This window comes from Haliotis rubra, unplaced genomic scaffold, assembly GCF_003918875.1.
Source record: "Haliotis rubra isolate DU_JTF1 unplaced genomic scaffold, ASM391887v1 Scf6, whole genome shotgun sequence".
Taxonomy (NCBI): domain Eukaryota; kingdom Metazoa; phylum Mollusca; class Gastropoda; order Lepetellida; family Haliotidae; genus Haliotis; species Haliotis rubra.
In genome coordinates this window covers 1,897,156-1,919,635 of record NW_025767301.1, presented here as the reverse complement: position 1 = coordinate 1,919,635, position 22,480 = coordinate 1,897,156, and the positions used below count along the sequence as shown (strand labels likewise).

Sequence of the window (22,480 nt, the reverse complement as noted above, 5' to 3'; positions counted from 1 at the left end):
TGGTCCTCCTGATCCCAATAACGTTGTTCCTTGACTGTTGCGGGTGTCCTTGAGCTTCTTCTATCCCCATATCTTGGTCTGCTGCTCCCATAACTACCAGGCTGGTAAGAATCATTTCTCGATTCATCCCTTAGTTTATGTTCTGTGTAAAGACTGTTGGTAGGAAAGGAGTTAGCAGGCAGATCTGAATGATGAGATGACTGGGTCCGCTTCCTCCATCGTTGTTGGCCTCCAAAAGACCTGTCTCGTCTTGACTGGGATGTCTGATGTTGATATACAGGAGCTGTGTCCTGTCGTTTCCCGAGGTCTGACACTTCCACTCGTTGCTGGTCTATTGCAGACGTCGAAGTCTCATGATTGCTCTTGGACACCGACTCATCCTGTACGGCCATCTTACCAGAAGCACGGCACTTCTTTGTCTCAGACATGGTTAGTTCATGTCATACTCTATTTCATGCAATGAGATTCATAGCTCATCAAAGCTAGCTCGTGAGTCTAACTTATGTCCAGACACAGCTTTCATTGTTGGTTTCAGACCACTCCAGAACATGTTCCTTAGCATTTCATCCTGTTCCTTCATGGGTATAGTATGATGTTCTGTGATCTGGGATAGTAAATGTTCTAGGCGGCAGCCCCAATCAGCAACATCTTCATCCTCCCTCTGGGTTGCACTATAGAATTGTGCTATAAGGGCTTCCCGACGCCTAGCTGTACCATAGATGCTCTGAAGCTTGGATAGTAAATCCGTGGTAGAAGCTGTAGATCTAAGTCTCATGGCCACTCTAGCAGCCTCCCCTTTAAGAGATCTATGGACAGCGTGATTAATAACGTCTAAGGTATAACATTTTGACTGAAATAGACAATCAACTTCTTAGGACTAGAGGTCAAAAGGAGCATCCTTTCCTGTTTCATCGCTGCTAAACAGAGGTAGTTTGGGGAATTGGTGATAAGCCACAGCCTGGGCTTTGCTTTCCACTGCCACAGGTGGTACTGTCTTGCTGTCTAGACCGGGCATTTGCTTTAATAAGGGACCAGGTTGCTGAGACATGCCTTGAGGTCCTCCAGTGATTGATCCTTTGGATCCATACCAAGCTTCCGGAATAGGTAAGCCACAGACTCCAATTCCTCTTCCTTAAACTCCATGATCCCAGACAACAGGATCCACCAGTAACAGTATTGTTAAAGTAGACAGGTGAACGAATGAAAACGAAGGCAAAGGAATGTAGAATCATAAAATAGCTTACGAAGTCTATGAGCTGGTTACCCTGGATGAACAGCAATGAAATAATCAACGCCAGTTTGATATCCATCGGTCATGGCTGTGTAATGCACACGTTAAATGCGGACAGAAATGATAATAAACGCGCACGGCCGGATTGTAGTATATCCCAACAATGACGTTTGGTAAGCTACACTACAGTGAGGCGATAAGTCAGTGTCACATGCTTATTGGGTTAGTATATATGCAGGAGGGATTAAACAATGGTGAGTGCCAGGGTGAAGTGCTCGTCAAGTGGTCATAACCCTAACAAACTACACACAAAAATGTATCCTACCTAACCAAGATGTGAGAAACTACTTGGTAACCAACTGGCCTGACTATTTAAACAGATTATTTGAGTGCCTAAGTTAACTTAACTGTTGACCAAGTTGATTTGTTGAAATGATTATTTAAAGCAGTTACACATACTTCTAGGTGAAGTGTGCAATAGGCAAAGTAGAGAATAATTCACACAGACCACATATTCACACTTAACTTTTCAACTAAACATATAAATAAGCAGCAAGTATATTTTACTAACTAAATGTTTTATATATCTAGGGCAGTGAAGTATTCACACAAACACATGTATATATACTCATGCCAATAATGGTTGTCACCACCTTCAATTTTTTTAATTGGAGAGGGGGTGTGGGGTGGGTCTGTGTGTGTGGGTTTGGGGTGGGAAGGGGGGTGACAACCATTATTGGCATGAGTATATATATAACAACATCAATTGCCTTTATTTAAACTACAATTAAACTACACTGGTTACACTAAACTGTAAACTAAACTAAACTACACTGATTACACTAAACTACACTGATTACACTAAACTACACTGGTTACACTGAACTAAACTAAACTATAAGCTAAACTACACTGGTTACACTAAACTAAACTGGTTACACTAAACTAAACTACACTGGTTACACTAAACTAAACTATAAACTAAACTAAACTACACTGTTACACTAAACTAAACTATAATCTAAACTAAACTACACTGGTTACACTAAACTAAACTACACTGGTTACACTAAACTATAAACTAAACTACACTAAACTACACTGGTTACACTAAACTAAACTATAAACTAAACTAAACTACACTGGTTACACTAAACTAAGCTATAAACTAAACTACACTGGTTACACTAAACTATAAACTAAACTAAACCACTGGCTACACTAAACGAAACTATAAACTAAACTAAACTACACTGGTTACACTAAACTAAACTAAACTACACTGATTACACTAAACTAAACTATAAACTAAACTACACTGGTTACACTAAACTACACTACACTGGTTACACTGAACTAAACTAAACTATAAACTAAACTACGCTGGTTACACTAAACTAAACTATAAACTAAACTAAACTACACAGGTTACACTAAACTAAACTAAACTACACTGGTTACACTAAACGACAGTAGACTGCTTACATTAAACTAAACTGTAAACTAAACTAAATTACAGTACACAGGTTACACTAAACTAAAACTAAAACTAAACTAAACTAAAGGTAGTACATGAGGAGAACTAAGCCGGCATACACATTTCAGCTAGCAAATGCATGAATACAAGTGTCTACTCTGTTGTTGATAGGCCTCTATGTAAAACTATGTTTACATGTTCGTAATGTACACAGCTGAAGACAATGCCATTGTACTCAACAGTTCATGAAGTCTTGACTGTACTGCACACTGTAGACCGGGTGCTCAGTGTCAACTCAGAGATGCGTACATGCGTACGTGGATTCTTCGTTCAACATTGGTGCTCACACACTGCTAAATCCTCATTGGGGGCTCCATTTGTACCCGGGGTTGTGTTCAATAATTACACACAGGTTGGGTTTGAGTTCGAGGATTTATTTGTTGAGTCAAAAGTCAGACCAAATGCCCTGAAACATATACATAACAATAAATACATATGTATACACACATGCGTATGTAAGGGTACATCACAATTACGATTCATATTTATATTAATATATATATTCACACATTTAATCAAATGGATGATGTGGTATAATGTAGTTAAATTAATATTTATTAAATACATTTAAGGATAAACGACATTGACTATGTATACATATGATATGCATAAAGACAAGCAATTTATAAGTACACAAAAAGAGTTACAAGCGTACCCTGTTGGTTGTACTGGGGCGCGGACTGACTGCACCAGTTGATTATATCAATGCATCTAAAAACAAATAAATATACAAATATAAGTACTATTGAAAGACTGGGTAACATACCATGTATGACCCACAACATACCTAGGAACACTTCAAAACATAATTATAGACAAACACATAAATGATAGAAAGTATATGCTTGCTCACTGATTGTCAAGGACAGAAACAGGAAAGTGAAAAGCTGATGTTTAGGTGAATTAAACTGTGTATAGACTTACTGTTTTAGTTCAATTACATTATGTGTTATACCTGTATTGATTATGTAGAAAATATTAAAACATGATTTCACTATAACTGATTAAGCACAATTTACAAGCATATAATTGTGAAATGCATACAAAATACATAACTTACCTGTAGTAATGACTGGTCAGTCTCAGTCTACAGCTGTGCTAGTGAAGTGCTCAACTTTAGTATTTTAAACAAGGCCAATTAGGCATAAGCTTGCTTAAACAAAGGAGTGACCCAAGCTCTGTAATCTTACCCCAGAGCTATCCAAGGACAGTTGAATAATATTAAAGCTGAAATATAGACAAGTCAACCAGGAGCTAATTTGAATTCAAGTTTATTTTATTCTGTACTTCAGAGTAAAAGTCAACACTTTATTTCATTGCAACATTAAATATATACAAATATGTAAAACACAGATATATACATACAACACTGCCACACTACCACACACAATCAGTTGAACAGGGACAGCCACATATGGATGTTTTGGTTTTGGGTTGCAGAATATGGAACCGTTAGAGTAATTGATTAGTTGATTAATTTCTCTGTATGAATATACCCACTTTCAGTTTATTACACAATTTAAACAAAGTTCATTGTTTACTGACTCATGCTAATTTGTTTATGTCCACTACCAGAACTGTTTATCCATAGACAGCTTGATCAATCTATTGTTGCCAACAGTGCAGTTTGCTTTCATGGTTACCTGACAGTGCAGTTTGTTCCATGTTACATACAGTACCCATGAACTCATATAATTACTCACCCGTGAAGGTCCGGGTTAGAAATTTGATCTTCAGTAACCCATGCTTTTCGTGAGAAGCAACTAACGGGATCGAGTGGTCAGGCTTACTGACTTGGTTGACACATGTCATCAGTTCCCAATTGCGCAGATCCATGCTCATGCTGTTGATCACTGGATTGTCTGGTCCAGACTCAGTTATTTATAGACCGTCGTCATATAGCTGGAATATTACTGAGTGGGGCATAAAACTAAACTCACTCACTCACTCATATAATGACTAATGCATCAGTTCAATTAAAGATATCATAACACATATAGAAAGTGATTATGGTGCTATTTGAAGAAATGAAATGTAGATCATGAAAGTATATACCATACATTAGCTTACTGCAGTATGTTTGTATAAGGGATTGTTGCCTTCTTCTGGAATACACAGATCATGTTACAAGACACAGTGTTAGTGTCTCATGTTTAAAGCTGTTTTATTTCCAGTGTGGTTTGTGTTAGCCATGACCACCTAAGCAACAAAGCAGAAAGCTTATGTTAAAAGATCAGAAAATACATACGAAATTTACTATTGCTGTACAAAACCAACTATTTGTTATACATCCTCTAAAATAGATGATTTAACATTTCATTTTGTGTCAGTTCAAGGCATTTTCTGTGTCTCATTTGTAATTGTTTTTGTTACTTTTCTAATATGAGTCTATTTCTCTTGCAGTCATCATGGCGACTCGGCAGTCCAAGGGAGAGAATTCTGGCAAAGTAGATACTGATACCCTCTGTGCATCTCTCCTGCCTGTGAATAATTCCAAGGACTATCTGATTTCCTTAAAAGATGTAAGTAAAGAACGAAATTACCCTTTACCTATGAAATGTAAAATACTTTAATTTCATTGGTCAATGACGCTTTAACAAGTTGCTGTGTCACCCCTCCCAGGAGGGTGACAACTGGCAAAAATATTACCTGCTGCCACGGTAACTGCCGAACTTTCCGTCGAGAAGCTGGATTGCTAACAATCGTATGACGTCATAATATGACGCATGCAGTGCAAGGAGTTCGAAAACTGTTCGATTAGCTGTTTTTGAGTTCACTATGTACACATTTATTTTCCCCATATTCACTGCTTTATTTAAGCTATTTTATACATTGCATCATTTGGACATAAAGGCACATTGTCACGCTACATTTCCCTATAAATACATAATGCATTCCTCTCAATAATACTAACTATCAGTCCTCAGGGAAGCTACCATATGATTTATGAAAAAGAAATTACATATTTACATTACAATATTAAATAATTTTTTTTGAATGAATCAACGTTGCATTAAATCAACTCTCGTGACCTCTACCAACCGAACATTATTTCAAACGAACCCCATAGAGTTATGTCCCTTGGAACACTCTTTACGAATATCCTACAACACAACTTGTCATTGAGGCCACATCTGCAAACATCGACAACACCACGTACAACAGTTTTTGATGTACGGAGCAATTGTTTGCAATCTATATATGGCAAGTGTTATCTGTTTGGAAGTTGTTCGCCTCAGTTTCAATTGATTTGGTTCACACATGTCATCGTATCCCAATTGTGTAGATCGTTGCTCATGCTTAAATCGTTGCTCGTTACCATACTGGATTGTCTGGTCCAGACTTGATTATTTACAGACTGCCCCCATATAGCTGGAATATTGCTGAGTGCGGTATAATTCTGAACTCACTCACTCACCCACTGTAGTATTTGGCAGAGCAGGGATGTGTTTCTGAAATTCTGTTCTGTTCATTATCAAACCCGACCCACCCACACATTTATCATGAAATCTGTCAGAATGTTTTATAATGAATGTTTCAGGTTTTGAAGACATTCAAAGAAAATGTTGCACTTCTGGAAAGGGAACAAATTGTGAAGACACTGGTTGAAGTGTATTTCGAATGTGGACCAAAGTTTTCAGCCAAGAGAATTCTTGCAAGGTAAACTATCTAATGGATGTGTACACTGTGAGGTCAAGATAGGAGTACATTAACTTTCAGCTTGTAAAATGTCTTTCATACAAGTGGTACATGTAACATATTTATCAATATGCGTTTACAAGTTCCAAAATGATTGTTGTGGATTATTTATGTGGGACAGAATCTTTAGCCTGACCTAAATGTTGCTAGGAAGGTGGCTATTTCACACATGTACTATGCATCAAACCTCAAGGATCCCATGCATGCCTTAATTCCAAACTTTCTCAGCGAATTAATTCTTTTTCAGAAGAAGTCCTCCTTGGGGTACTTATAAGCATTAAAATGTCCATTTTGAAACCTACGACAGTTGTAACTATATTTCAATAAAAATATTTACAAAACGAAAAAACACGTTCTGCGTTATGAGACCACCCCTACAGGGCCCCAGCGGGGCCCCCTACCGGCAAGAGCAGGTAACTCTAGCCGACAACCTCGCACCTCACTTTTCATGCTGTCGTCTCAGAAGACAGACGTGCGTGTAGTTCATTGTGAAAAGAAATCAAAATGAGTGTTACAGAATCAACTAATGTATGTATGGTTCCTCTTTTCTCTCGCACGGGCTTTAGTGGAATTGTAGGTTGATTTTTTCATTCATGATTGTTGTAACTTAGTCGGACAGGCTCCATTTTCCAGCCATGCGTGGCAGGCAAGATGGCGGTCGGTTTGGCTTCCTTCTGTCCTACGGTTGTAACTTTTTTTTTAAGTTACATCGCTAGGGGGGAGGGTAATTTCTTATTATTACTATGGTAGGCTTGCCTAACGTTTACACTTTCAGCAAAAGGTGAGTTGGGGTAAGTTTTTTCATATAACATTTACGCTTATATATGTTACGCGAGGAAGCTTGCATTTTCACCCTTGTTCATGATATGTTAAAGGGTAAACCTGCCTTAGCTTTTCACATAGGGTTTATCGCCCGTGCGTATTATATTTTACGTGTGTTGCATATATGTGTGTTTTTTAGACTGTACATCAGTTTCCATGATAAATGGTTCTGTTTGTTACAGTTTCACCCGTGCGTGGCATGTGCGGCAATGTTGCCACCTCAGGATTCGCACGATGTGTGCCTACGTTGTTTGGCTGTTGAACATCATGATGATCAATCGTGTGAGAACTGCCAGATTTTCTCACCAAAGACGACGAAGCGTCGTTCCGCAGACTTTTTGTTTTATACAAATCTGCTGCAGGCGGGGGGGGACTTATGGGCACAGGACCCACCATCTAAAGTGGCTAAAAGTAAGAAGAGTTCTTCTTCTTCTAGTGGGGGTGGGGGTAAGCGGGCCAAGACGGCGGAAGATGGAGACACTGCGGTCGGTGATCTCATCTGTGGAGGCAGGGGATTGGCTTACGTCAATCGACCTCAAGGACGCGTACCTTCATGTACCCATGCACCCTGAGTTCAGGAAATACCTCCGGTTTTCCTTCGACGGGAGGTGCTATCAGTTTCGTGTGCTCCCCTTCGGCATCTCCACGGCGCCAAGGGTGTTCACAAAACTCATGCTAGTGCCAGCTCAAGTCGCCAGGGCACAGGGCAACTTTTGTTACCCGTACCTGGACGACTGGCTGCTCAGGGCGCTTTCCACTCACTTGAGTCGGGAATCCACACAGACAGTGATGGATATTCTCACCAGGTTGGGTTGGGTCATCAACCTCAAGAAATCCGAGCTGGTTCCATCCCAGGATCTGGTTTTCTTGGGGGCGAGATTCGAGACACAGCAGGGCTTAGTCTCTCTGTCTCAGGACCGCATTTCCAAAGTACAACGGGTTGTTGTACAATTCCTTCAGTCCCCCAGGGCCTCAGCACGCGCATGGCTTCAGTTGCTAGGCAACATGGCGGCGACGGTGGATGTAGTTTGGCGTGCGCGTCTGAGGATGCGGCCAATTCAGCAAGCGTTAGCACAGCTGTGGTCACACTCGGGGAGTTACGAGACTATCCTCCTAACTCCAGAGTGGCTTCATCCTCACCTCAGGTGGTGGACCGACACCGGGAATCTAGTCAGGGGTATCCCTCTGGAGACCCCGGTGCCTACGCTCACGATTCAGACGGACGCCTCCCTCACAGGGTGGGGGGGGGTCCTAGGGGACCTCACAGCTTCCGGACTTTGGTCCGTGAACGAGGCGACCTTACACATCAACGTGTTAGAATTGAGAGCGGTCCGACGGGTATTCGAACGCTTCATGGAACAGGTTCGGAACCGTGTGGTTCGTCTAGAAATGGACAATCAAACGGCGATGTCCTATATCCTGAAGCAGGGCGGTACGGTGTCTCCGTCACTCCTCCAGGAGGCGTGGCAGTTTCTGCTGTGGTGCGACCGGTTCAACACACGGGTATTACCTGTGTATCTCCCGGGGGAGGACAACGTACGCAGATGCACTCTCACGTCAGATCCTGGCCCCTCACGAAGTGGTTACTCAACCGGGAGATATTCGGGCTATCTCCCAGTTGTTCGGTCGCTCCAGGTGGATCTGTTTGCCTCTGGGGTGACGAACCAGACTCGGTGTTTTGCTCCCCGATCCCGGATCCGGGAGCGATCGCCCGATGCCTTCCAGCTAGATTGGACGGACAGGGTCCTGTATGCTCTTCCACCGATACCTCTGATTCCCAGAGTCCTATCGCGGCTAGCCACCCAACCAGCGACTACTTGTGCTTCTTGCACCTCTGTGGTCGCCTCAACGCTGGTTCCCTGTAATACTCAGATCGCTAGTACAGCCTCCGGTGCTGTTACCGATGCGACCGACCTCCTATCCAGGAAGGCCAGCCACACCCGATCCATGGATCCAGTGGGTGGCTTGGCCACTGTCAGGAGTCAGCCTCGATGAAGCGAATTCCTGCACCAGTTGCAGACACAATTCTGGCTTCGCTGAGGGATTCGACTAACTTACAGTATGAGGATAGATGGGCCTGTTATGCGCTGGCTGGTGTGGAAACAGAGGGATACTTGATCCCTTTCTTCGACTGTAGTCGGCTTTGGAGTTTTACAGTCTCGTTAGAAGCCGCCTAGCCGCCTACTATCCGAGGCTACTCCACAGCTATTTCAGCTTTCCACATTCCTACCGAGGGTGCCCTTTAGGACAACACCCTCTGGTTCAGCGCTTAGCAGGTGTGGACAGAGAGTCGTCCGTCGTCCGTCCGGACCAGTCCACCATGGGAGCTGTCCATCGCTTTAGATTGGCTATCTAGTCCTTTCTTCTACGATAGGTCGGGATTGTCGCTTCAACTGTTAAGTTGGAAAGCCGCATTTTGGTGGCCATTACTTCAGGTAGACGGGTGGGAGACATTCATGCTATGTCTTCAGACCCGAGCTTACCGCTTTTCATAAGGATAGGGTAAGTATTCGCTACCTGATTCCTACCGCCAAAAAATCGATAAAGCGCTTCATGTCACCGCCCTATTGATTTACCTGCCTTTACGCTTCCTGCTTCATCTGGTAGCGCAAAGCGCAGAGTACATGTGTTGGATGTACGTAAGACACTTAAGACGTATGTCAAGAGAACACAGTCAATCCAGAAAGATAAGCAGTTATTCTGCTGTTACGGGGCGTAAAGTAGGTCACCCAGTTACCACACAGACCATATCGAGGTGGATCGTGGTCGGCAATATGTATGGGTTACATACACAAGGGTATGACTCCCCAGAGGGTTTAAAGGCTCATTCGGTTCGAGCAGTTGCCACGCCCAAAGCGTATGCGCGGCTGCTCTGCCCATTGAGGAGATATGCTCTGCGGCTATTTGGAGCCGACCGAGTACGTTCATTCGCCATTATCAGCTGGACAAACATTCGCGTGAGCGTGCTCGGTTTGGCCAGACGATTCTCCACAGTGGACAGAGTAGCACGCCTCAGGCCGAGTAAGCCTTGTGGCTGATTTACTCATTGTTTTATACTGGTGTCGGGTATATTCTCCCTATTTTGCACTGGTGAAGGTATGTGGTGGCGGTTTTTATTTCCGTTCTTTTGGTATCGGTGCCTTTGGCTTCTATTTTCCATTTTTCCCCGCTTGGCTAGCGGTGTGCTATGGACAGTAGTTTGTTTTGGCGAGTCCCTAGTTTTTACTCACTTCCACCAATCAGGATGGGAGGTGTAGTTTTTATCTTGGGGGTGTGTACCGATTGACCAATGGGCACTAAGCTTTGACCTCCCAGGGTCCTCGCCTTAGTCACGCCCCCCGCCTTGATTGACATTGGCGGACACGTGACTGGGTAAGTGTGATTTCTATTTGCATATGGCTGTACTACGCTACTGCGCTCGACCAGTGTGTCAGACAGAATGCCACTCCCGGTTTTTCTGATCTTTGGGAGTCTGCTTTATGCTTATAAGTACCCCAAGGAGGACTTCTTCTGAAAAGAATTATACAAACCTGTAGAGGTTATGAATTCTTTGAAGAAAGTCCTCCTTGGGGTACGGCCACCATTCCCCTCATTCTGTCTGATCCGCTCAGCATGAAAAGTGAGGTGCGAGGTTGTCGGCTAGAGTTACCTGCTCTTGCGGTAGGGGGCCAGCTGGGGCCCTGTAGGGGTGGTCTCATAACGCAGAACGTGTTTTTTCGTTTTGTAAATATTTTTATTGAAATATAGTTACAACTGTCGTAGGTTTCAAAATGGACATTTTAATGCTTATAAGTACCCCAAGGAGGACTTTCTTCAAAGAATTCATAACCTCTACAGGTTTGTATAAATTTCTGTGCATATCATTGATAATATTCTAGAAAACAAGGAAGTATGCTTGGGTTCTTTTTTGGTTAAATAATAACAATTGATCTTGTCCTATTTATTTTAGCACAATATGAATATTTTTACTTTTGTTTAACAGCTTCCTGCAGGGCCTGGCTCCCGAGGTGGGAGACCGGTATCAGACTGAGCTGCAGATGCAACTTCAGGCCCGAATTGATGCCTCCCTAAAACTCCTCACAGATTCTGATATTGTTAGGAGCTTAGTGGAAGGGATAAACTCTCTGATGGAGAACTTCCGACTGGGTGAGCAACTTTTATTGTAACTTGAGATGTAATTGAAACTGTTTGAAAGAGGAGGTGTACCAGTAGTTTTATTTGGGATCAATCAAGAGTCACATGTTGTTCAGAAGGTCAATGTAAGTGAGGGTTAATTGTAACAAAACATGAATTTAGGCTGCCACAAACATGTGGTCAGTGCAATGTTTGGCCTTTAGTCTGAAATCAATGATATTTGTGTTGGTCAGTGAAAAAAATATGTGAATAGTGGACAAGCCATCAGGTTAAATGCAAAATCATTTTGCAAATACTGATCTTGAATGTCTTAAGGAAAACATGGTGACAGGTATTTCGCTTATATTTCAAGTTGTGTTTTGCAAATACCGATCGCTGACCGGTTTGTTGTGTTATTAGATTCAGGTATATGCAACTCTTGTAAATTTTTGGCTTGAATACCATCAATAATAAAGTTTTAATTTATGTTCATGTTTTATGAAACTTTTATGTTTTTCTAGTAGATAAAAAGTAGACTCATGTTGTGTTCATGCCATTTTAGTTGTTTTACACTGAACAGTATGTATACCCTATCAGGAACCACATCAAAACATTGCTGTGCAAACTTTGTTTAAAAGTATGCTTGCACATATATTGTTAGCTATATTTTTCTCTTATGGATAATTCTGTCAACTACAGACCCACATATCCATTAACTAAATTATGAATCCTTTTTTCAGGAGAAGCATGTTTGAAAGAAACCAGGATGCCAGGTAAGGGAGATAACCCATAGACCATGATTATGATTATTATTATTAATGTATAATCTTGTAAAGATCGCAGGAACTTTTCAAAGGGATATAATCTTTTACCACATCTCAATACCAGACTGATAAATTTAATTGAACTGATAATAATCTTTGGTTTTTAAATTTATTGATTCTTCAATTTTAACAGTGACACTTAAATTGTTTTTCAGCCCTCAACTTCTTGTCTCATGCTTTGCAAAGTTTTGTTGATGCCTCTCAGTAAGTACAGGTTCTTGTTCAAGATGTGAGGAATTTGAAGTCAAGTGGTGCACCAGCAGTGTCTCACTTATATGAATCCTTTTTCAAATAATCCTGACAGTTGGTTGGTTTGTTTGTTGTCTGATGTAGCATACAACAATAATCCAGCTGTATGGTGGCAATCTGTAAATAATCAAATCTGAACCAGACAATTCAGTGATCAACTAATCCTGATGGCGAGTGGATCATTATACACAGCCATTATGGGGACACTGTGGGGATGCCAACAACCCTAGCCGGTCGTAACAGGCATCATTGTGTTTCAGGTCCTCAGGCCCAGTGACTACTTTGGTTGTGTCATCATAACCCAGACAGTGTGGATTGATGTTCATTATATCCTTCACTGGATTGTCTTGTCCAATCTTGATCATTTCAGGCTGCTATCATGTGACTGGAATATTTTGTCGTGTGTTGGTTAAACAAACAAACAAGCAAACCCAGAAAGCCATATAAGATTTCAAGACAGGATTGGTTCCCGACTCACGTGCCATTAGTAAGTAACTGTTGGGGACAGATGTGTGAGCTGGACAATAGTATGTCCTGGTGCCATGATAGACTTTGTACGACTGTAGTAACTGCAGCTTTAAAACAACATTCACTCTCACTTCTCCCTGAATAAAGCCGATTACAGGTTGATCTCTTTACCATGGATTTGTCAGTGTCCTCTGAAGATAAATGAGGGGAACGGCTTTATGGTGAAAGTGTTTGCTTGTCACGCCAAGTGCCATTGTTCGAATCCCTACAAGTGTGCAATATATTCCTATTATAGTTTCCCTTGTGGTTATATTGCTGGATATTGCTTCTTCAGCAGAGTAACACCCAACTCACTACCATGAGACCCGTGAAGATCCGGGGTAGAATAGGTCTTCAGCAACCCATGGGCTTGCCATAAAAGGCGACTATGCTTGTTGTAAGAGGCGACTAACGGGATCGTGTGGTCAGGCTCGCTGACTTGGTTGACACATGTCATTGGTTCCCAATTGCGCAGATCAATGTTCATGCTGTTGATCACTGGATTGTCTGGTCCAGACTCGATTATTTACAGACCGCTGCCATATAGCTGGGATATTGCTGAGTGGGGCGTAAAACTAAACTCACTCACTCACTCACTACCGTGAAGACAGACATGTAGATCTTGTTGTTATTTTCTGATATGAGTCGGAGATAGACTTAAAAATATTTATTGAAATATATTTGGTTTTCATTAGTGAACGAGTGTCTACGATAAAGAGACACTTTTACTTATGTCAGGTAACATTTCTATGGCACAGTTCGTATAATATTTTATGTATCAGGTCACTGTTCAGATAAACCAGAAACTGAACTCTTTTGCAGCCGAAATTCCTCCCCAGTGGAAAGGAACAAAACAATGCATCACTGTCTGGCCACAATCAAAACTGCCAATCGCCTGATTCAGAAGTGTTTTGTGGAGGCGTCTGTGGACCCCTGTCCTGACTCAGTGCAGGTCATGGCTGCCAGGTTTCTGCAGGGAGGCCTCCAGATTCTCCAGCAGGGTCAGTGATGTTTGTAGAATACACATGGCCCACTCGTCCTGGCACCGTAATATGCTGTGTAGTATTCCTTACAATATTGTTAAGAGTTCCTTACAGCATAGTTTAAGTTTCCTTGGAGTATTGTTTGAGGTTCTTTTGAACATCATATAGAGTTCCTTGGAACATCTTTCAGAGTTCCTTGGAGTATGATTGAAAGTTCCATAGGTAACACAATCCCTGGAATCAGGGTCTGCTGTTCAGACATTTCTGTACGTATCACTGTGAAATGTAATATGTAGTAAGCATGTGGTAAGCTTTTAAGGTTCGTGTTGATTATTTGACCTGCAGTGAAGTTGCTGCATCACACTTCCTTGTTGTACTGAACTGCATGACATGTTCACTGAAACCACACAGCCCTTGAGGCTAGAACTCTCCATGGAAGATGACAGTGATGGCAGTTATATGACCTGTTGTTAAAAAAGTAATGTATGGAAGCATTCAGTTCTTATGCAGATTCTTTGATTTCAGATGACTTTTTGACGGACTGCCGTTGTGGTGTTGGAATGGTCATGGTTCTGGTGTTGAAGTTGTCTCTGGGGAAACGGTACATTCATATTGTAAGTTCCTATAATGTAAATCTGGTCTCAGGGATTGGGATTTTAGCCATTCAATTTTAAGATTTATAACTTTTAGAATGAAAGTTTGTCTGTGAATGCCGGAAATTGATTTCCTAGTTTTTCAACTGTGATTTTGATCATCAAAAGTTTTCATTTTTAGCTCACAACTGATAATGATATAGTGATCTTTGAATGCTGACTTAGCTAGCACCTCTTTATTCTCTAGCGTATGAATCACAGATATCAAAGTCGTCTTGTAATGTATGAAATTTCTAATATTCCTCTGTTGCAGCTCCTGCAATCAATATTCAAGACAGATGTCTCAAGCCAGGAGGAGATAACTCCAACTCCACCACCCCAGATATCAGTTGATTTTGGAGTAATCCATAACCTGTCCCTGACATCCACTCTCTGCCTGTATTTTGGTCTCCTCGCCATGGTGGATGCTGCTGATGCAGTCCTTCCACTTGTAACCGAAGGATGGATACTGACTAGTGTGTTCCTGGATCAGTTCATGGCTCTGGCTCCAAGGTAGGGTCTGAACCTGTAGGCCAAGGGTGAGAGAGTGAGTGAGTTTAGTTTTACGCTGCTTTTAGCAATATTCCAGCAATATCACGGCAGGGGTTAGGCCAGGGGACAGCAGTGGGGTGGTTGCATGGGTGGACAGTGTTGGCACCACTAAGGCTCTGTACAGCTTCATGATGCCATTGTAATATTGGGATGTGGACAGTGTTGGCACCACTAAGGCTCTGTACAGCTTCATGATGCCATTGTAATATTGGGATGTGGACAGTGTTGGCACCACGAAGGCTCTGTACAGCTTCATGATGCCATTGTAATATTGGGATGTGGACAGTGTTGGCACCACTAAGGCTCTGTACAACTTCATGATGCCATTGTAATATTGGGATGTGGACAGTGTTGGCACCACTAAGGCTCTGTTCAGCTTCATGATGCCATTGTAATATTGCGATATGGACAGTGTTGGCACCACTAAGGCTCTGTACAGCTTCATGATGCCATTGTAATATTGGGATGTGGACAGTGTTGGCACCACTAAGGCTCTGTACAACTTCATGATGCCATTGTAATATTGGGATGTGGACAGTGTTGGCACCACTAAGGCTCTGTTCAGCTTCATGATGCCATTGTAATATTGCGATATGGACAGTGTTGGCACCACTGAAGGCTCTGTACAGCTTCATGATGCCATTGTAATATTGGGATATGGACAGTGTTGGCACCACTAAGGCTCTGTACAGCTTCATGATGCCATTGTAATATTGGGATATGGACAGTGTACAGTTGGCACCACTAAGGCTCTGTACAGCTTCATGATGCCATTGTAATATTGGGATATGGATAGTGTTGGCACCATGAAGGCTCTGTACAACTTCATGATGCCATTGTAATATTGGGATATGGATAGTGTTTGGCACCATGAAGGCTCTGTACAGCTTCATGATGCCATTGTAATATTGGGATATGGATAGTGTTGGCACCATGAAGGCTCTGTACAGCTTCATGATGCCATTGTAATATTGGGATGTTTGGCACCATGTTGGCAAGGCTCTGTACAGCTTCATGATGCCATTGTAATATTGGGATATGGACAGTGTTGGCACCATGAAGGCTCTGTACAGCTTCATGATGCCATTGTAATATTGGGATATGGAAGTTGGCACCACTAAGGCTCTGTACAGCTTCATGATGCCATTGTAATATTGGGATATGGACAGTGTTGGCACCATGAAGGCTCTGTACAGCTTCATGATGCCATTGTAATATTGGGATATGGACAGTGTTGGCACCATGAAGGCTCTGTACAGCTTCATGATGCCATTGTAATATTGGGATATGGGCACCATGAAGGCTCTGTACAGCTTCATGATGCCATTGTAATATTGGGATATGGACTGGCACCACTGGCTCTGTACAGCTTCATGATGCCATTGTAATATTGGGATATGGATAGTGTTGGCACCATGAAGGCTCTGTACAGCTTCATGATGCCATTGTAATATTGGGATATGGACAGTGTTGGCACCATGAAGGCTCTGTACAGCTTCATGATGCCATTGTAATATTGGTATATGGACAGTGTTGGCACCATGAAGGCTCTGTACAGCTTCATGATGCCATTGTAATATTGGGATATGGATAGTTGGCACCATGAAGGCTCTGTACAGCTTCATGATGCCATTGTAATATTGGGATATGGACAGTGTTGGCACCATGAAGGCTCTGTACAGCTTCATGATGCCATTGTAATATTGGGATATGGACAGTGTTGGCACCATGAAGGCTCTGTACAGCTTCATGATGCCATTGTAATATTGGGATATGGACAGTGTTGGCACCACTAAGGCTCTGTACAGCTTCATGATGCCATTGTTATATTGGGATATGGACAGTGTTTGAAATATGCCATGCTCCCTCAGGATCCTGCGGGCATGTGCTTATTGTGAACACTGGGTATTGATGACACAGTACTTTCACTTTCATGAAATCGTCCTCATGTCGGGATATCGATGATTTACTGCTTTCACTTGCATGATGCCATTCTGATATGGATGGTTTCACTTGCATGATGCCATTCTGATATGGATGGTTTCACTTGCATGATGCCATTCTGATATGGATGGTTTCACTTGCATGATGCCATTCTGATATGGATGGTTTCACTTGCATGATGCCATTCTGATATGGATGGGACAGTAGTCTAATGTGTCGTAGTCATGTCACTTAGCCGTACCAGATCCACTGAATATTGGTTGTAATCCAAGACTGATTTCCCACTAGACATGCAGTATGAGTGTCAGCATGAGACCATTTTGTGGATAAACCTGCATGACATTGGGACTGCCCTTTATGTTATGGTCTGGTTTGGTTTGTTTCTGGTTTAACACCGCACACAGCAATATTCCAGCTATATGGCGTCGATCTGTAAATAATCAAGTATGGACCAGACAATCCAGTGATCAACAGCATGAGCATCGATTTTTACAATTGGGATGTGAAGTAATCTAATGTGTCAACCAAGTCAGCGAGCCTGACCACCCAATCCCGTTAGTTGCCTCTTACAAGGATGGGTTGCTGAAGACCAATTCTAACCCGAATCTTCACGGCTGCATCACTTGGGGATTGTCCCTAACATTAGGATGACACATTGTTAACTAAATGAAGATAAAAAGCAAAACACACTCCCTCACCTTGTATATCAATAACACAGGTATGACACATTATGGATACCATCATTGTATTAGTGGGTAGAAAATCTAAAACTATCTAACATGACAGATAATACTTTCAAAGTTTTAATTATTACCAATTTAGCATAAAGGATGATATCAAATCCCACAGTTGGGGTGGGGGAGCAGAGGGGGAATGGGAGGGCACCTGGATCTGTCTGTGACTGTTACCTGTATCAAGGTGTTATTTTCAGGTGTGAGGAGACTGGCAGCAAGGTGCTTCTGGCTAAAGCTGTCACACTATGGACCACCAGAACCTGGTAGGTGGGCAGTCAAGTGTTCCATGGTGTCAGTTATTATGATTCACAAATACATGGGCATGTCCGATCTAAAATAAAGTAAGACAAATTGCAATGTAAAGACTACTCCTCAGTAAAGGTACAAGGACAACGTAAGACAGATCTGTAGAAATCCAAGTATATTAACTGTGTCAACTTTATTCCTGGAGATGATAAAACAAGAATTCATGAGATGCTATTGAAGGGAGTCAGAATGCACATGTGTGTGAAGAGTGAGTTTAAGGGCGTTCATTGCTGCAGTCTGTGCTGCTTTTCCCAGTATTACAGTTTGTAAAAGTACAGACTGTCATGTTGATTGTCAGTTTTTGTAAGAATACTTATAAAGATAACTTACAGATTGGGTTAATGGTTCATCAGGGGGCACCTGTTGGATTAGATCCTGCTACATGTGCCAAATTGTCATAGCATTCAGAAAATGTCTTTGAAGATTGAAGTGGTCATTTATGAATGGTAGAATATGGATTTGATGATTTGAATTTATTGTGACAGCACCATATTAGAGAGTGGCGTGTGTCCAAGAGATCTCACAGCTTGTCTGAGAGGAGATGGTCACGTGATCAGCAGTGTTCTTGGATACGTGTGGACAACATGGGATGATCAGTTAGATGTAAGTAACAGTCAAGCTTGATCACAGGGAAATAGTTAAAGGTCACATGCAACGTAAAACACAACTTTGCAGATTCTGATACCTTTCGGTATGGACTTACTGAAACAAATCATCAAAAATGCAAATTGAAAAATAACGCGATGAAAAAAACCGCGCGAAATCGGAGTTCAAACGATTCACTAATTTTCCCCAAGCGCTTAGGGGAAAAGTGGTGTCAACAGCTGGGCTGGGCTGCGCTCATAGCACATGCGCAGTGAAATAGGTTCACACAGCTTGGAAGCGGGTTGTCCGGTGAATACTCGGTGAAGGCTTTGGTGTGAGCTATTTTTCTAATGTTTTGTTGATATTTCACAGGCTCGAACTTTTTATTTGTTATGACAGTAGATTACCGATTTAACTATTTATATAATTTCATTTGTCTATTTCACTAGACATTCTTCTTACCGAGTCACTTTCTCAGTTCGATACTTAAAAGCAATGTCATTATTTAGCGTTGACAGAATTTCTAACTGTGATATAGATATGTCGTTGTCACAGACAAAACTCAAGCTCAAGTACAAAATATTGCACTTTTGATTTGCGATTGTATGCTTATAATTTTTTTATTTATTTATTTTTTCATAATCAGCAATGTATATTATATGTCATGAGTATGTGATAATTGTGGTTTAAATATGTTTGATTTTTTGGTTGCATGTGACCTTTAAACACGACTTGAATGATTACTCGCGATAAATATGAACATGACTCCACTCAAGTATCAGTAGTTTTAAGATATTTATTGTTTTGCCTGTTATCATGGTTAAGATGTCATGTGTTAGGATATCATGATATCAGTTAAGAATCTTTTTGCAACATTATGAGTGAGAGTTATTTAGTGAGTGGGCAGGTTGGAAAATGAGTGAGTGAGTTAGTGAATGTGAGTGAGCGAGCAGCTGAGTCAGTGGGTGAGTTAGTGAGTTGTTTTATCCCTTATATCTTGTTTATGATGAAACCGTTACATATCTGCATGTTTGGGCAACTTTTACCTTTGGTTCATAGCATGAGTAATAATCCAAGCCACTTTTCTACCTTTTTTAAAAGGCTTTGAGGCAGAATGCCAGGATTACATTTGAAAACTGCCTGAAGATTCACCTGCTGGCAGCAAACTCAGGTAAAGTCCACTGCATGTTGAGTATACATGGTCTGTAGGGAGTAACATTGACAGTTACATTTTGTGTGAACTTTTAGGTAAATTGTTAATGGAAATTTCAAGTATTTGATGGTCATTTTAAAGTTGGTAATTTATTGAGACTGGAGTGTCAGATTGATGCTCAGTTATCAAACAGTCAAAACGGCAGCATGTTGTTCTTCTGATACATCTCACAGAATGAAACCCAATGCATGGGGGTTCATTCTGATGTCGTCATAGTAAAGTGAAGATACCTATAACACCACATATATTCAGTGTTTGTGTACATGCATGAACTATATATAGAAGTTACCACATGTTGACCAAAATAGATATCTCATCTGTACGTTTGTGGTTTGATGTAGGGATTTACATGGAGTCCTATATTCGAGGGTCCCTGTGACTCATACTCTTATTTTCAGGGGGTCCTGGACAACAAAATGGGGGTCCAGACACTTCAATATTATTATAAATACTGTTATTATATTGTGTATCATGATTATCACGTTACAGTAATTAAATTTCATATAATACCATAGCCTAGCTGGTAACAAACTCAGTGATAACTTATTGTCACTTGATTGGAATTTTACAAAAAGTATTTGGACTTTTTCTGAGTCCCTGTGGACATGCTAATAAATATGGTTGCAGCTATTGTCAATTTTCATGCGTACAGGACGCAGGAATTTGCGTCCTGTAAATCCCTGTTTGATGGTTACTACAAAACAAGACATGTAGATTTCAACTTCTGTTTTCTTCAGTTTAGTTCAGTAATTGTTCTCTGGCTAAAAACTTGTTGCTCCAGAAATATCAAACATGATATCCATACGTTTGACCTAACAGACCCGAAACAGGATGAGTTTCTCTGCAAGTCTACCCTGAAGCTGCTGGACGTCACATGGAACAACAAGGGCAAGTATGGCTGTCTTGGAGCTGTTGTCGCCATATTGGATCTTCTGCCCTATTGGAGATGAACCCTGGGATAGCAGCAGAGTTGCTGTCTCAGCTGAATGAACAGTCCTTGGCATGTTATGTAAGAGAAGCATGGTGTATATTCATACTGTTTGTTTGGTGTTGATGAATAGTGAGAACTTATCTCAAATTTACGCTGTTGGTTTAGGGAAAAGTTGCAGTGGATTGGTTTTGTGGTTAAAGCGTTTGATCATGGTGAAGGCATGGTTTTGATTCCTCATATTTGTACAATGTGTGAAAACCTCATGTAGTAATTGCTGCTACGATGCTGCTTGATAATTGCTAAAAGTAGTGTAAACCATAATCGCTCACTCTTCGGGGCTGTGGGGTCGCCTGGTGGTAAAAGCGCTGGCTCGTCACACCGAAGACCCGGGTTCGAATCCCCACATGGGTACAATGTGTGAATCCCAATTCTGGTGTCCCCCGCCGTGATGTTGCTGGAATATTGCTAAAAGCGGCGTAAAACCAAACTCAGTCAGTCCACTCACTCTAAATGCTTGTCTTACAGTATAATGTATTTTCTGATAAATTCGGAACACTGGAACCAATCATCAATCCAGTTTTGGTTGTTAAAATGTGCAGTAATAGTCAAATATGTGAAAAAGGTTAACAAGTTTTTCTAACATATCATGTTACTTACTGCACAGACATCACACTTCATATTGGAAGCACATTTTAAAAGCTTATGATTCTTATGGAAGTTTGTATATTTGTTTGTGGAATACCAAGCTTCAACTAACTCTATGTTTCAGGCCAGTGACCTGTATGAGAAGTTCTTCAAGACCAGTCATGCTGAGCTAGTCGTGAAGGAATCCACCAGTCACAGTGCAGGTCTGAGCACCTGGCTGTCTACATGGGTTGACCCTGTCATCCACACTCTCTGTCAGGACAACAAACGACTGAAGCTTCACGTCATCGAGGTTCGGGAATATGTCACAGTAACATTATTGTGTAGTGCAGTGATGTCATAAATGCCATTTTGCTTGTTTGTTTGAAATGATATGAACTTTGTTTGATGAGATAAGTGAAATGTGATGCATGCCCTTGGGTTATAATAAATCCCTTTGCAGAGCACATCAAGGTCTTGAGTGACGCTAGTGTTTGTCTGTCTTCAGTTTACTGTGTATAATCATGCTTGTTTTGTCTGGAGCATCCTTCCTTATTATAACAACATGGAAATTTGACACACAGACCTTAAACAAGCAAACGAAGTGTATAAAATTATAAAATAACATTGAAAAGATTTTTACAATTTATCACTATATCAGAAGCTTATTTATTCAACTGGAAAACAATTAAAAAAGGAACACAATACAACTCATACATGTAAAGATATTTTTGAAATTCATATTGGACCCAAGGACCAGTGCCCAGCTGGCCTGGTTTGAATGATATCTGCCATCATCAGGATATCATGGTGGTGTACCGGTACCCACCTGGTTCTCATACTCGTTAGGGGACCTACTCTGAAACAAGAACCATATTCCTTTTTGTAGATTTAAATACCTCTTTGTTTTAACAACATTTTATTCTAAACAACTTTAGCAACCCAAAACAATCTTTTGCCTGTTTTGATGTTTCCTTCTGAACAGATTATGATG

General features: G+C 41.3%; 1 protein-coding gene across 1 annotated transcript in view; it reads left to right on the top strand.

Annotated features, from left to right (window-relative positions):
* The window catches only part of LOC124255344 (thyroid adenoma-associated protein homolog), a 57,689-nt gene that overhangs the window by 15,633 nt on the left and 19,576 nt on the right, over positions 1-22,480 (top strand). The window contains 14 exon segments of the mRNA XM_046689240.1: positions 5,172-5,290; positions 6,310-6,428; positions 11,272-11,435; positions 12,143-12,175; positions 12,382-12,430; positions 13,805-13,983; positions 14,491-14,579; positions 14,872-15,110; positions 18,025-18,090; positions 18,619-18,736; positions 19,820-19,889; positions 20,751-20,858; positions 20,861-20,940; positions 21,632-21,799. Coding sequence (XP_046545196.1) covers positions 5,172-5,290; positions 6,310-6,428; positions 11,272-11,435; positions 12,143-12,175; positions 12,382-12,430; positions 13,805-13,983; positions 14,491-14,579; positions 14,872-15,110; positions 18,025-18,090; positions 18,619-18,736; positions 19,820-19,889; positions 20,751-20,858; positions 20,861-20,940; positions 21,632-21,799 — 1,601 coding nt within the window.